The following is a 15283-nucleotide window of genomic DNA, read 5'->3' on the forward strand; positions in this document are numbered from 1 at the left end:
CTGTGCCTAAAGGCAGCTGCGCCTTCCATTCTTTGGCTCTGAGGGTAGTTTGGATTTTTTCCCCCCCGACTCACAGTCTCCCTTACAAACAGGGTAATGAGAGTTTCTAGAAGATGTAGTGCTGTCCTGGCAGGGGCGATCTAACGAAAGACTCAACATTGGGAATGAACATCTGAAAATGGTGGTTTTTGCTGCATTTGTTTGTCTTTTCATCCAGTCCGTCTCCTGCAATGCTAACTAGCTGTTATCAAGCCCCTAAAACACAGACATGTGCTGCTAAAAAATGTTACAATTTAAAGTCTACACCTTTTCAAATATCTACTAAATGGGGCTCCATTTCCTCTATGCTATGGCCAATTCTAATACTGGGGTGATTCAGCTGAACATGTTTGAACCAGAGAGCCATTCTCAAGAAGAAGGGAGCTAAATTGTGCCAGCTTGCCTAACACAGTGGCTGATAGGCATTCCCATTAGCATTTGTTTTTTTTTTTTTTTGGTCAATGACATAGTAAAACATTATCATTCTACATCAGTGTTTTTCTTTTCTTTCTCAGCAGGAATCCCTGGCCTGGCGTTATGGTGCTTGTTGACCTCTCTTTCCCATCTTCTCAACCCCCAACAGGTTGAGGCCAACGGCCTCCCTTCCTGGAGATTTCTCCCTATTAGACAGGGAGTTCTTCCCCACAGTCCCCTCGTGCACACTCAGGACTCTGTTGGTTTCTTTAGGGAGGCACCTTTTTATGACTTGGCATAATCTGAACTGGTTTAATTGGGATTCTGATGAATGCTTTGACGTGACAAGGCTACAATTAGTTAGTGTCAGCTCTGTTAGTGTCAAAACAGCTGTTTTTCAGTCTTATTTATGAAACAACTGCTTAAAAATGAAAGACTGCAGACCTACATCATCTCTAAATAAATTCCTGATCTTCGTATGAACGCTAACTGAGCCAACGGTTCCCTGTCAGATGAGCACATCTGCAGACAGAGGGTCACCATCCGTTAAATCAAATGACAGAGCGATGGAGCTTATTCCCGATCCTCTGTGGACAGAGCGAGTGTCAGTAATGGTCCAATAACAACGGCGCTTATCATCTTTCACGCACGCGGTCGTAGTAAATCTGCCATGTTACTGCAGCTGAGGTGAAGTGAGCTGATGAAACTCAGGCTCACTCAGGGCTGCCGTCACTTGATCAAAGTGTGCAATAATACGTACTTTCCGACGCCCGACCTTCCACCAAATGTGTCATCAAACCCATCCACAGTGTCACTCATTTCACAGCTGCGTTCCGCAAATGTTTGCAGACAGAGGCAGCAATAACCCCACCGGGCTGACACGCAGTAGCTGCTTTGGAAATGAGACGGAGAGCTGTGGGAGCGATTTCAAATTGGGAAATGAGAAGCGTTATGCATTAGAGCGCAGTTTTGGGTCTAATAATATCACACGGAATCCTGTGAATCAGAGTCAGTCAGAAATGCTGGTTTTGGATGCCGAGTGTCATGAATAAATGATTTTCTCCTCGACTTAGTGCACACAGAGGAGGACGAGCAGGGGGCCGCTGGAGAGGAGCAGGTTGACTGACAGCCATGTGTAATGCTCTGCGAGGAGAATCTGGAGTTGTCTGAATGAGGATGCAGATGCATCAGAACACAGCACAGCACTCCACGGACTGTAAGCCGCTCTTATATCTGGGAAGGCTGCGCCGGATCCGAATCGAGGCGTCATCACTCCGGCACCAAGAATGAAATTGCATGAGTTTCATTCATTCCGAATGTGCTGCGTGTCACACAGGCATTTACACATCATGCTTCACATGGATTCACTGCTGCCAAATAGTAGGATCTCAGTAAAAGTGGCTTCAGTAGCTGATTCTAATCAAACAACAAACAGCATCTCTGCCAGGGTCTCAAAAATAATGCCGCCAAGCCTCGTGAAGTTGTCACCTTTTTTTTTTTCCCCAGTCGAGAGCAAAACGGACTCACCCCCATCAAGGAAATAACACTCAAATCAAATTTAAAACAACACATTCTTCTGTTTAGTGGCAGATTGAAGAAAACGAGTTTTGGACAGAGACGAGACTCTACATGGAAAGGATCTTATATATACAATTAACTCCAGCGCACGTGCTGCCTCGTCTTTTTCTTTTTCTAAAATCGGTGCTCTTTCACTGGAAAATCATAATAGCTTGAAAGCAGTTTGAGGAACTGCACTCAGGAAATATTGCACATACGCCCGAGGACATGGACAATTGAAAATAAGTGGGGTGCATTATCGTCAAACATAGGGATGAATCAGACTCTGGGTCAGTGGGGTTAGATCATTTCACTGGGCCTTGTTTTACTGTCGCTCTTCTTCTCCAGTTCTGCTTCTTTAGTTTTTGGAGAATGTAGCTTTGGGAGTGACTGCATGTTCACAAGTATTGATCTCTCAAAGATCAAAGGAATTCTTGAGTGGTGTTCTCCCTTTGAAATGTTATTCTACACCCTCCTACTCTTACTTATATAAATATATGAACCCTTTTTCCCCTCCAACTATGATGAAGTCTCACATCCTCGAAACACACGACTATTAGGTTCAGTGGCAGGAATAACGTAAAAAAATAAAAACTGGTTGGATTGGTATGTATGACAGAGCAGAGCTAGAATAATGGATCCAGGGGGATTTGGAGCTTGTCAATGAATGACAACATCACCATAATGCTCATTAAAGTTGAGACAAGTTCGATAACTTCATAATCTTAAGAGGCTTTCACACAGAAAATGATCATCTGCGTGTTATTTCATGCTACTCTCCATTCACAAAGAAGGCTGAAGGCCTGAAAAAATGGCGTGTTTATCTATGAGGGGGAGTGGAGCAGATGCGGCTGCGACTTAGTCATTATGCGGCTGACTGAGCGAGTGGAGGTGAAAGGATGAGATTGTGGGAGAGGGAATCACAGGAAGAGGAATGTCAGCCTCGCTGTCGAGGTAATTGCGGGAGCAGAATTTTTGGCAGGTCGAGCAATTCGAAACGGCCTCCGTCATCCTGCGTTAGTAAAATAACGAGCGTCATCTTTCTTTCAACAAATGACCAAATCAACGAGAAGCATAGCGACCGCATCTGGCCTCAGTTCTATTGATTAATAATGATCAGTTTGGGGATAAAGCATTCCACAGGTTTCCCCTTCTAAAAAAAGTCCAGCAGCTCACAATCTCTGGAGAAAAATCAGCAACATGATTTCATATTTCTTGTTTGCCGACCGAGCAGCACTAACAGCTGAAATAAGGCTCGACACATTATGCTGCATCATGCCCCAAGTAAACAACAAGCAAGTCCTTCATCTCTCTCAAGTGTTCTTTATTATCTTTGAGGAGGGCTTCAGAAAACTGTGGTAAAAGTCGGTTTCACAGTCGCTTCGTCGAGTTCCAAAAGTCTGCGTCGATATCCCAAATGTCAACATGTATAGAGAACGATGCTTGACAAATACAGTAAGGCCACATCACTATTTGCACAATAACAGTTACAGTACAAAGTGTGTTTGTGAGAGAGGTCGTCGTAAATCTACAAACAGTGAAGAGGATGAAAAGATGGAGACGGCAATTTACAAAATATAGCGATGCAGTGCATTCGTGTTTAAAATGCCATTAAATACCTGCTTTAAACCCGTTTTACTACCAGGATTAACGATGATCAGAATATGGTAAAGTACTCCAGTCACATGATTCTGTCCTTTCCTCACCGTCAGCATTACTAAAACATATCTTGTTCTCTCGTATTTTTCTGTTCTTCTGAAGATAAAACTAATGAGAGACAGGAATTACGGACGTGATGCCACAGCTTAAATATGACATCAAAACAAATTCTGAGGACGAGAATGACTCACTTTGGTGCAGAATTTGTTAATCATATGGACCCAGTTTTCAAGACAGTAAGTCCCACATTTCAGATGTTTATACTGAATTAAACTGAATTATAATTTATTAATCCCTCAACTGAAAATCATCAATAAAATATCATAATACCCAACTATGGGCTCAGTTCAGAGTTTGAAGAAAAAACACAGAAACTGAGCTAACAACCGGAGTTGAGTGCATTTTACCCACAGTGGCACGTGGTGGGGGTGCTGTGGACCACATCCGGTGGGTCAGTCGTTCCAGGGACAACCGCAGGGGTCTCCACAGACCGTCTTTCTGCCCCAGAGGACGCGCAGCTCCGTGGCTGTGTGTTGCGGGGACGACAGCATGTCTAAATAGCACTCTTTCTCACACAGCCAGCCGGGGTCCTGGTGACAGCAGAGGAGCGGGACAGGGACTGAGCAGAAGTCCACAGACTGATCCTATTGTTGGCCACACACTTTGTTCACGTCTCACTCAACTTAAAATGTTACCGTGACCTCGTGTTCTGCTAAGAAATGTAGAATGGCACATGCTTATAGACTTGGAAAGGGTGTTGTAATAAACGACTGTTCTCTGTGTTATAAAGTACACATATAAGTGCATGATACAACCACATGGGAAAAAAAGTACACCCTCTTTCAATTCTAAGGTTTTGGTCTTTATCAGGTCTTACAACTGGGTAAAAAGAACTTCAGATGAACAGTAACACATGACATGTTACAATGTCCCGTAAAGTATGCCGTAATAACTAAGCCAAACTACAGAAACAGTGGGTGGAAAAACTAAGCACACCTTTAGCAGTAATAGAAAGCATTTTGATGTCCGTACGATGTTCTGTCTCTCACGTCATCATGGTGGAATTTCGGTCCACTCTCTTTACGTTGCTTGGGTTCATTAAAGTTGGATTATTCACAGTTCTCTTACGGGAACATCACAGCATCTCAACCAGGTTCAGATCTGGACTTTGACTGGACCATTACAAACACCTTCACCCAGTTTCATCCCAGTTGTTTGGTTTCTCTGAGCCTTACAGACCGACCTCGGGGTGAACAAGCTGGGTCTCCCACTCCTTGGACGATTGGTAACAGACTCTAATGCGCTCCACATATGAATAATCTTTCTCACAGCAGACTACTGGACTCCAAGTATAGTTTGGAAATGACCTTATAACCCCTTCCAGACTGATTGGCAGTAACAGTTGCTTCTCTAAGATCAGGTGCTCACACTTCCTGATGATCAGTTAATCAAGTGCATTTGATTAGCAACACCTGGCCTTTACTTCCCCTCTTCAATCCCTGTGGAGGCAGTAAGGATGTTCTTAGTTTTTCAAACACTGCGCCATTAATAAATAGTGAAACAGTCTCTTATGAAACATGTTGTTTGTCTAAGGTTGCATTTACTTGCTTTTAAGATCTGATAAAGACCAGATGATTTTTCAATTATGTGTTGATACAGAAGACCTAAGAATTTAAAGAGGCTGTGCTTTCTTTTTCTGACTGCATACTTGCATAATTAACTACTAAAAAGAGGGAAATTATCATTTTTCAGTCCTGTATGCTGCAAGGCTTTTTATGGAATTAAAATCCTGAAATGACCCGACAACAAGGATGAGAGAAGTAAAAGTTCTGCTCACAATTTCATTTCATATTTCATCTTCCCATTCATGAAGTCTGAAGGTTTTGTGAAACCATGTATTAAACAAACTTTATTCATGGCTACAAAATTTTCAGAGATTTTTCTTAACAATAGTCATATAAAAGCTGGAAAGCAAGTCAAGCTCGTTACCATACCTGTGTCACTCAGAATATGAACTCCAGCAGGTTTTCAGGCCGAGCAGTTTAAATCCACACCGTTTCAATAACTGAGCGGGAGTCTAAGAAACATGTTCTCCTTCTTACTGCATTGATGTTTACGTACTGCTGTGCTCTTGCTGAAGAATTTCATTTTTTCCCTTTAATATCAGACATTGACCTTTATCAACTGAATGTTAACAGTCAGTGTGCTGTGAAAACACTGGGGACAACAATGGAACGAGTAGGACTTTTTCCATTCCATCTCAGAAAAAAAATATCTTCTGTATTTTACAACTGTACCAGAATTATGCCAAGAAGCCCATTTCCATCATAAGCTCAGATCATTTGTGTTCAACAAGCTACTTCTTACCTGATATTTCTGTGGTCCGACAGCAGCCATCCATATCCCCATACTCACATCTTCCCCCTGTAATGACACATCCAGGGCAGATTGCTCACGTTATGATCAGAATTATCTGCCACAGCTGCTTACACTCAATACTCTACCTGGTAAGCTTTCAATTTCTCTGCATTACTAGCGAGCCATTGGACCAGGTCACGAGAAACCACGTAGCCTGAGCCGCAGGCGAACGCCGGGTAGGCTGGACTCGGGTACTCCAGCTCCTGCCACTTCCCGATACGATCCACTGCCCAGCTCTGCCTGAAACTGGGTCAGGAAGGCAGACGGGTTATCATCAGACCCTGTCTTTCGTTCCACTCCATCAACATGACCACACTGAGCATTCCTGTTTCTTCAACAGATCAGACACGAAGCGGTACTTACTTCCCCCACCAGAAATTGCTGCGCTTGAGACCCTTGTGGTTAATTTTCATTAATACGGCGTCCACGTCAATGTAACAATCATCATCGGTCTTCAGCAGCAGATTAAAGTCAGCATTTCCCACGGACCTGCCGGAGAGGGAGTTTGCAACATTAATTAAAGCGCACCACGATTGTTTGCAACATCTCAGAGTGAATTTACTTTCAAATACCACCAAGAGCTGAGGGCAAGAGGTCTGCAAATCACTAAAATACTTGTCAATTCAAAGCCAAAGAATACCCTGTATATTTTGCTATTTGATGACTCACAACAGCACTTCTCCCCCCCCCCCCTCTCACTCTGAGATTGCAATCGTAATTCTAACAAAGACATTTTGAGGTGACGGCACACATTCATTTCAGGTTTCTGATTTCCTCAGAGGGCTCAGGCAATTTAGAGACAGAGAAACGAGTCGTTAACACTTGGCATACCATTTATAGAACTGAAGCAGTTTGGAAGGCACGCTCCTATAAGTGTCTACCACGTCCACGAACACCATGTCGCCATGCCTGAGGCTCTCCTCGTGCAAACTGGCATCCTCCTGCCTCAGCCTGGAGGCATGGTGCTCCATCCTGAGCGGGCGGCCCCGCAGGAGCCCCGACAGACCTTCCCCGTCTGAACAAAGGGCCGCAAGAGCAGGAGTGACATAATGGAGGTAATCAGAGAGGGAATAAAGCAGACAACAAGACAAATAGAAGAAAAACATTCAGGGAGATCGTTGATAAATTAAGCTTTTCTTGAGAGATCATAACTAATCACTGGTAAAGAAAGAAAAAGATACTGTTAGAATATCTTATAAATGGGATATCAAGTGATGAAGATTAATTTAGTTCTTAACAAAACAGCTACAAATCCATCCTCAGATTCAAACACATGCAGGTAAAAATCAATAATCTAACACAGGCGGGTGGAAGTGGACAGAATGCTTATTGTCCACTTGGCATATGTGCAAAGAGCCCTGAGGTGAAAAAGGGCTAATCTCAGAATGAATTAGATTTGTTTTTACATGGGGATTTCTTTCATAACAGTTGGCTCACACGGCCATTTTGATCGAGCCGTTTTCATATTAAGTTATGAATCAATTCTGCTGCCAGACCAACCATAGATGGTAAATGTAAAGCCTCCAGCCAAGCCGGGAAATCCAAGCGCGCTTCTGTGAGGCAATATGCCTTCTGCGATCTGCAATTCCAAGAAGAGAGCAGGAAAACGTCTCAAACCTTAAAACTTAAGAGTGTTTTCCCACCACAGTTATTTGTGACATCACATGTGAACACGTACAGAAGAGAACTTGAGGACGCCTCTGCCATCACTGAGCTTCACAGAGGTGGAGTTGACTGTGGTCAGTGCAGCAGAGTCCAGACTCTCCCACACCAGCGTCCCCTCAAAACCCTGAATAAAGTAAAAAAACACGGCAGTGCTGTAGAGCGCTGTCAAACACCATGAAAGCAAGAGCACTGATGTCATGTTTCATTTACTTTCCACAGTTAAAAACCTAAGTGGGTTTTTCTATGACTTCTAACAAGTGAGGACAGAGGTATTAAGGTCTTTTGTTACCCCCCAAGAGGCAATTTAGTTTACAGCCAGCAGTAATACAGAAACGTAAAACAATAAATCGGCACATAGAAACATACCAAACAGCATACGCTTACACGTTGTCATTAAAAAGGCCTCAATGGCCACAATAGATTTTCTTCTTCTCTGGTTTGTTCTGTATTGTGCCAGTAAATATCTGCACCCTGAGGGCAGCGAGACAAAGACAAACCTCAGGGATGGTTGGAGTGCACTTTTTACAAAGAGCTGAACTCAAAGGTTGCCAAGGTCATTTTGCCAGGATGTTCCTGCAATTCTGCTGCACACCTTTGCAATACCCTGCAGGCAATTCTTTTGCTTAACAGAATACAAGGTCGAATAAGCTTAAAAGTTACATCCTGGAGGGCATCAAAGTGAAAGTGTATTCCACAGGCTTATAATTTTGCATTAGTCATTTTATTTCCCGATACACTTGGATCCTGTGAGCTGGTGCTGATTATCCAACAACAAAAATGTGAATCAATGTTAGACTATTGAGGTTATAGCTACCCGTGTTGAGCTTAGGAGAAAAAGAAAAATGCTTAGTTCAAACACAGAGGAGTCAAAATTTAGTTCAGCAGCTATCTATGAAAAATTTTTTAAACATGTTTGAGCCTGAGGAGCTTTTATTGATGACCCCCTGGATTTGTGCAACCATGGCAGTCCTGGGGATATGTAAAAAAACAAACAAAGAAAAAAACTAACCTTGGGCAAGATGAACTGCTCCACTGGTTTGTACCAGACCCAGTTCACCATGGTCCCCGTGCTTATGGAACTGAAGCGAGCAGTAATCACAGCCTCCTGAAAATAATTATTTAAAGATCACAGGTTTCTCTCCACAAAGACTTCAAAAAGGGCATGTTTCCAGTGTAATTCACACTGTATATTACACTACACCGTCAAGTTAAAAGCGCTAACCCAGAAAGAGGTGAGGTGCGTCTCCAAAACAAAGCCCTACGGCTGGCCTCAGGCTGCGTTTCCAGCAGACTCCACAGAAAAGTAGCCTCAACTAAAACATTATGCTCACAGACTGAGGCTCTGTTACCTCCTGGTCCAACTGGTGAAGCTTCACCGTCACATTGGTCTGAAGTTCATGCAAGGTCTTGCTGGGAAACACCCCCAGCTTGGTTATAACCACTGGGTGGAGGACCTTGAAATCCAGCGCGATGGCGGACACGTCAGAAGGGGCGAGCACCGAGGGGTCAGACACCGTCACGATCTCTATCTCTTCATCCTGCCCAGTCACTGGGACACAGAGAAGTAGAGTAAGCACATCTGAAATGTATTCAAATTCCAACATGCTGACCGCCTTTTCTTTAAGTGAGGCAAGGAGTGTTCAGTGAAGAGAACAGACAGGTAAAGCTACACCATCAGCAGTTTGAGGAGCTGCTGTCTTTAGAGTGAGCCTCGGCTCGTGAGCGTGGTTTCTTAATTACAAAAAGGCAGTTTATTACCCTTGAGATCAACGAGAAGATCAAGGCTGTTAAAGAGAAGCAGGCCTTATACTTCAGATGTGTTCTACACAAGTTCTACGGCTCCTCCCGAAATGAAGCCTATTAGAGACAAGGGATCGTGATTTGCAGATGTTTTCCAAACCATCTCTGCAGATTGCAGACATCTTTTCCAACTTAGGTGCAGAAAACATTCATTCTCCCAGTAGTGAAATGAACTTCTTATGTCAGTGATTATTGTGACGGGCCAGCATGTAGCATTCACCGTAACATAATGTGTGCAGCAGTGCTAAACATGCTGTAGTTAACTCCGGTCTAATGGTGTTCCACGCAGCTAACAAAGCTTCTTCACGTGTACTTCTTTGACAGTGTGCTATCTGGTGAGTTTAAAACTGCTGCCACGCAGCAGTGAAAGCGTTTATTCGTAGAGCCGGAAGGCAACCACCCGACAATCAACGAGCAGCTCGTATAACTTGAAACACAAACAGTGTGTGTGTGTGTATGTTTTTAAAGTGTCTCACTCGATTGTGTCCTCTCAGCCAAGAGAGCTGAAGTGGCAAAAGCGACAACAACAAAATGAGCCAATTCACTCGGCATTAAACTTTTCTTCTCGCGAACAGAGTGGCTGAACACACCTCTGGAATGAAAATGTGGGGACGAAGTGATCGGCCGTAGGCTCTTTCTCTCTATGGTCCTGCAACTTAAAGAAGACGCATCGTGCCCTTTTTCACAGGTTGACACGATTTCCGGATGTCTTTATGAAGTGTCTGGGTAAATTTTTTCCTGGTCAAAACACCCCAGAAGGGCAGGATAAAAGCTTCCTTTTTTCCGCCACTAATTTACACCTCCACTCACACAGACCCGATTTATGGCGTGAAGCGACCCACACACTCCACTCCACCACTGTGTTCTGCTGGGCCTGCTTCTTTTGAGATCAGTAAAAACCCTTGAAGCACACCGTACGACAGAGCAGAAAATAAATAGTCTGAGCGCTAACAGTGGCGCGGGCAGCATAACCAGCTCAGAGCCTCATCGAGTTAGCTGATGAAAGACAATCCTGACTGGGTCTGTCACAATTATTAGTTTAAAATTTATAGCTGACCACTATTTGTCATACTTGAGGTTTTCATTGTCCACTATTATACCCTTATAGAGAGTGACAGCCATTTATTAAAAATCACACATGATAAATATAAGTGGACACCATAGGACAGAAAAGAGATGATTGTGCCAAAACCCGACTCCCAATCTATGGCTCAAGTGAAAGAATTCTAATACTTCCAAATGCATTCAGTGATGTGTTAACTTTATGGAGTCCCATGTAATGAGTTTCATGAGTCGCTGTTTTGATAGTAAAGATGTGTTTTACTATTGAAACGCATTCAAAATGTTTTGCTCTTTTTCAAAGCAGCAGACAGATACATCTAAGATTTGGTTGCAAGGGTTAGAAAAATTCATTTTTATGATTTTAGAGGATGATTTTAACGTTAAGTTCAAGAAAAACTGTCCCGAGGTTCGTACAAATGACTGCCAGGGTCGTGACAATAAAGATTTAAAGTAGACCTGGTAGGGCACGGCTGTCTCATTTCTCAGCTTTTGAGCTGGCAGTTACTTAGATTCACAGATACATGCAGAAAAAGTGACTTTTACTCGATATGATCAATACATAAAACGATCATTGAATGATGATTATCTATCATCAGGTTTGAGGAGTTTCAAGAGTGTTCACAAGCGCGGCCCAAAGGCAGATGCAGACGTGCAACATGATTCAAAAGTACACCCTCACTGATTGAAACCTTACGCTGAGAGGAGATGTTACCAAAAGCAAATCTAAGAGGGTAAGTGGTGTTCACCTTTTTGTGGCCCCAGAGGAAAAAAAATCCCTGTGATCGGCGACGCATAAACAGCCACATTTCAGCAACAATTAATCGCCCGCTTTACATGTGCTTTGACCTGAATTCTGAGTCAGGTACCCAACTGTGGAGACAGCAGCCGCTGTCTCTTTCTCTTCCAATTACACCAAGCATCACGCACCGAAGCTGCCCGCCTCCAATTCTGAGGCAAATCACGTCAACACTTACGTCCATTAACATGAGGGAGAGCGGCGCGACATAAAACGCTGACATGACCTTAAGGCCGTCGTCTGAAAAAGTCTATTCTGACGAGTAGTAATTATGTTTTCCTGATGGCTGCAAATGCAGAGCTGACAGGGAGAAGTGGCGACGCAGCTGAGCTGGACCGACCCCATGAAGGTGAAAGACATAACAATTACCACGGACATTCAACGCGACGGCGAGCGTGTTCAATTATTTCATCTATGGAGCATCAGTGGCTCATACAGCTCCCACTTTTCACGTGTTAGTAGGCAGTTTCTAAGTACTCCAGCAGCTGCCGCACTGACTATCAGACATTTCTGCCTTGGATACAGAAAGGAAAAGAAAGTTGTCCTTGAGCTGTGGGTGAACATGAATAAAGGTGCTTCACTTTTCTTCTGAACATTCATTCTTTTCATTCTGCCAACTGTTCTGCTGTTGTTCTGCCTCCGCTCCTGACGACTGCACACACACATGAGCACACTGCAAAGAGTGCTGCTCAGCATGACGGCTGCAGATGCCACTCATTAGTGCATTTCTTTCCTCACCTGGCTCGCTGAAGTTCAAGAGGGAGCAGGAGTAGGGATCCTCTCTGTCCTCCTCCGGGATGGGACATCCATGCTCGCCCACGATAAACTTCACCCCCACCCTGAAAACAAGCACAAACACGACTGCATTCATCCGTCTTGTGAAATATTCAGCTGCGAGACTTCTAAAGCCAAGCTTGTCCATCTATCCACCCCCCGTTGCCATGGTTACTGAGGGTTGCTTAAAGGCCATCACACCTTATCTGTGCTCAGATCGCTGAATGAGAAGGAAATGGACAAAAAAAAAAAAAAGGAGGAATGAAAGAGAGAATAATATTGCCCACTGGTCAGGTAAAGATAAAAGGGTGGATGCAACAGTCCATTACTTGCTGCCAGCTGCAGGCTCCATTTCCACTATGTGAATTTGGCCTGCCAGGGGAAAAACATAAAAAATAAAAAGGCAGTGGTGAAGTTGGAGCTCCTCTTTACAAACCTGTGCTGGAAGTGGGGGTGATCTCGGATGTACCCCAGCCAGGTCTCTCTTATCGCTTGTCGCAGTTCATAATTGTGTCTCGCTGACAGCACTCCCACCAAAACTTCATAGAAAGGCAACGGTTCATCTGCATGAGAAACAGAGAGAGGAAAAACCTCACACAACACGATGCCATATCTCATCTTTTCCACAATTATTACCCAGCGATTAATGTCATGTTGGACCTAAGATAGGACCTCACAGTAATGACAATGACATGGGAACCAGCAGATAAAAGGGTTTGCTTGATTTATGCTTTTCATTTCTGATGCTGACAACAGTTTCCTCTGATATTCAGTTTGCAGAGACCTAAAGGAGAAGCATGCTATAAATCACCACATCAAAAATGCATGTTTTCATGCATTTAAAACTGGTTAAAGTGTACCAGCTGATGAAAAAGCGGGTTCACGCATCACCACAGCCGTACTTGTGAAATTGAATCTCTTCGAAATCAGCACAGAGCACAAGAATAAACTGTACATGGGGTCTGATAGAAGATAGTTCATATCTACAGTCTGTGAGCACATCCCATCAGTCTCTGCTTCCAGACGTTAGACTATCCCAGCAACGCCCAACACCGCTGAAGTGTTACATTCACATGTTTGTCTTCTAAAACACGTAGAAAAACACACACTACGCCACGCGACAACACGGCACAACCGTTTACTACCTGTTTACACACAAACTAACAACCACAACGGGCCGGTAAACGCAAAGTTAGCCAGACGCTCGAATGTGAAAAGTTGCGAGGTTTTGAGGAGGTGAAACGCGGGGTTGTGGCAAAAAAAAAGAAAAGAAAGTACCAGAGTCTGTGTTGTTGTCCGACGCGCTGGAGGAGGGTCGTTGTGCCAACCACAAGTGCACCAGGACGGCGACAGCACAGGGCAGCAGAATGAGCGCTAGCCTCCGCATGGACGGAGCCCTTCATTCAGCCGGAGCAGGCTTCTGCTTTAGCGGAGCTGAGCCTCTTCCTGAGCCGCACAACACTGCACGGAGTGAGCCGCTCTGCGTGCGCGCTTCATTTCAGCTCCTCAGCTCTCCGCCGGACTCGACACTGCCTCATGTCTGCCTCCGCTGCCTGCAGAGCCGGACCAATGGGAGACGAGGAGCCCTACCGTAGTGCACCCTGGGAGGTGAAGTTCGATACTGTAGTTAATTGAAGCGAGAAGCAGATAATTGGGGTTTCATTAATACATTATGGTAGGTAAACAAAAAAAGCCATTATGATTATTGTTATCATTACCATTGAGCATTTAACACATGACAAATGAAGCATCCACATGCAGGTTCAATTTGGGCCCAATTAAAGTGAAAGAATGGTAATGTAAGCACAACAATAAATTGTTTATCACTTGTCCTGAGAAGAAAATTAAACCTCATCACTTATCGCACAACACTGCCTTTTTTCTTTTAGCTTGTTTTCCTTCAGTTCACCTCGTGAATGTCTAATTAAGCGAGGAAAACATTCTGTGCAGGATAGAAAATTAACATATGAATCATTATATCCTCCTGAAACCCTGGTGATATGTTTTAGCTTTAAGATTACAACAGAACTTTATCAAACCTGTTAGTCAGTGTGCTACATAAATCATTGAAATGGAATCTATTGTGCATGGAAATGGATGCGTGAGGAAGATTTCTTCTGACTCTGAAAGCATGAGTGTTTCTCCTGGAGAAGAGGGGTGGGCCCCGCCAGGAGCAGCATCTGCTACATACTTGTAAACAATCCATTTGTATTGATTTTAATAGAATTCCAACGTTGCATAAATGTAATTTCAGAGACCTTACCGCCTTTTCTTTAGAAGAAGAAGAATGGGGAGAAAGCATTGAAAAGTTGCTGCAAAGCACTACACTGCCCCTGTAGTTAAATACTCTGATCAGAAATTATTACCATTTATTTTTGGGTGCACTTTGAGGGCTCCTCTGTGCTCAGTTTGCAAAATTACTTTTAGCATATATTTTTGGTATGAGATAACCAACTGCCTGAGGGATAATTACTTATGCTGTGCACTTATAATTCCTTTTGGAGTCAGTGCATTCATAGATATACTTATCACATTGATTACGGTATATTGGTCTCCCTGCAATGCATGTTCAAGGTTTCTTGAAATCCATCCAGCTTTAAAGTGGCATCCGACCCTTGTTTATTGTCTGTGTCTCTGAATTCACTTTTTATTCATACGCTGAAAAATTCTAACTCGTGTGTGTGTATTTTCTTCTCTTTCCATTTTTCTCTGCAGCATTCTGAACACTCTGGATCTGCAGCACTTTTCTCTAGATCTATACAGACCCCCCCCCCCCCCCCCTTTTTTTTTTCCTTTTTCAGGTTCCAGCTGAGAACAATGCTTCTGCAACTTATAACCAAGGTCTTTTTCTTCTAATTCTAACTTTAGGCTTTAGTACATAGGTTTTCCTCCCATGTATTCTTTTTTGGTCTCTCAGGACTGAATGTCCGAATAAAGAGGGTACTGCAGATTGCATTGCCTTCTGGGATCAATTTCTTTTTCTTTTCTTAATATTTCTGATTAATTTTATTTATCCATGGCTGAAGGACCAATAACCAAATCTAGCAATCATTTGGAAAATACACTCAAACTCCCTGCTGCTGGGGACAGTATGGGTGA

At 43.5% G+C, this 15283-nt stretch overlaps 1 protein-coding gene across 3 annotated transcripts; it reads right to left on the reverse strand.

Moving 5' to 3' along the window:
• Positions 1 to 3317: 3317 nt before the first annotated feature.
• b3galnt2 (beta-1,3-N-acetylgalactosaminyltransferase 2) lies at positions 3318 to 13721 on the reverse strand. Of its 3 annotated transcripts, XM_072391275.1 has the most exons (12): positions 13463 to 13721; positions 12621 to 12747; positions 12149 to 12249; positions 9102 to 9301; positions 8762 to 8857; positions 7766 to 7876; positions 7588 to 7666; positions 6919 to 7102; positions 6451 to 6576; positions 6174 to 6333; positions 6037 to 6093; positions 3318 to 4259 (listed from the first exon to the last, which is right to left on the reverse strand). In XM_072391275.1, the coding sequence occupies exons 1-12, from the start codon at positions 13569 to 13571 to the stop codon at positions 4122 to 4124; spliced, it is 1488 nt and encodes a 495-aa protein (XP_072247376.1). In that variant the 5' UTR covers positions 13572 to 13721; the 3' UTR covers positions 3318 to 4121. The 3 variants fall into 3 exon arrangements, with proteins under 3 accessions (XP_072247376.1, XP_072247377.1, XP_072247378.1); XM_072391276.1 differs by lacking the exon at positions 8762 to 8857; XM_072391277.1 differs by lacking the exon at positions 13463 to 13721 and having other exon boundaries at positions 12149 to 12404; positions 12621 to 12710.
• Between the last annotated feature and the right edge of the window lie 1562 nt (positions 13722 to 15283).

The sequence above is a fragment of the Leuresthes tenuis genome, unplaced genomic scaffold (genome assembly GCF_036924035.1).
Source record: "Leuresthes tenuis unplaced genomic scaffold, fLeuTen1.0.hap1 SCAF_8, whole genome shotgun sequence".
Lineage (NCBI taxonomy): Eukaryota > Metazoa > Chordata > Actinopteri > Atheriniformes > Atherinopsidae > Leuresthes > Leuresthes tenuis.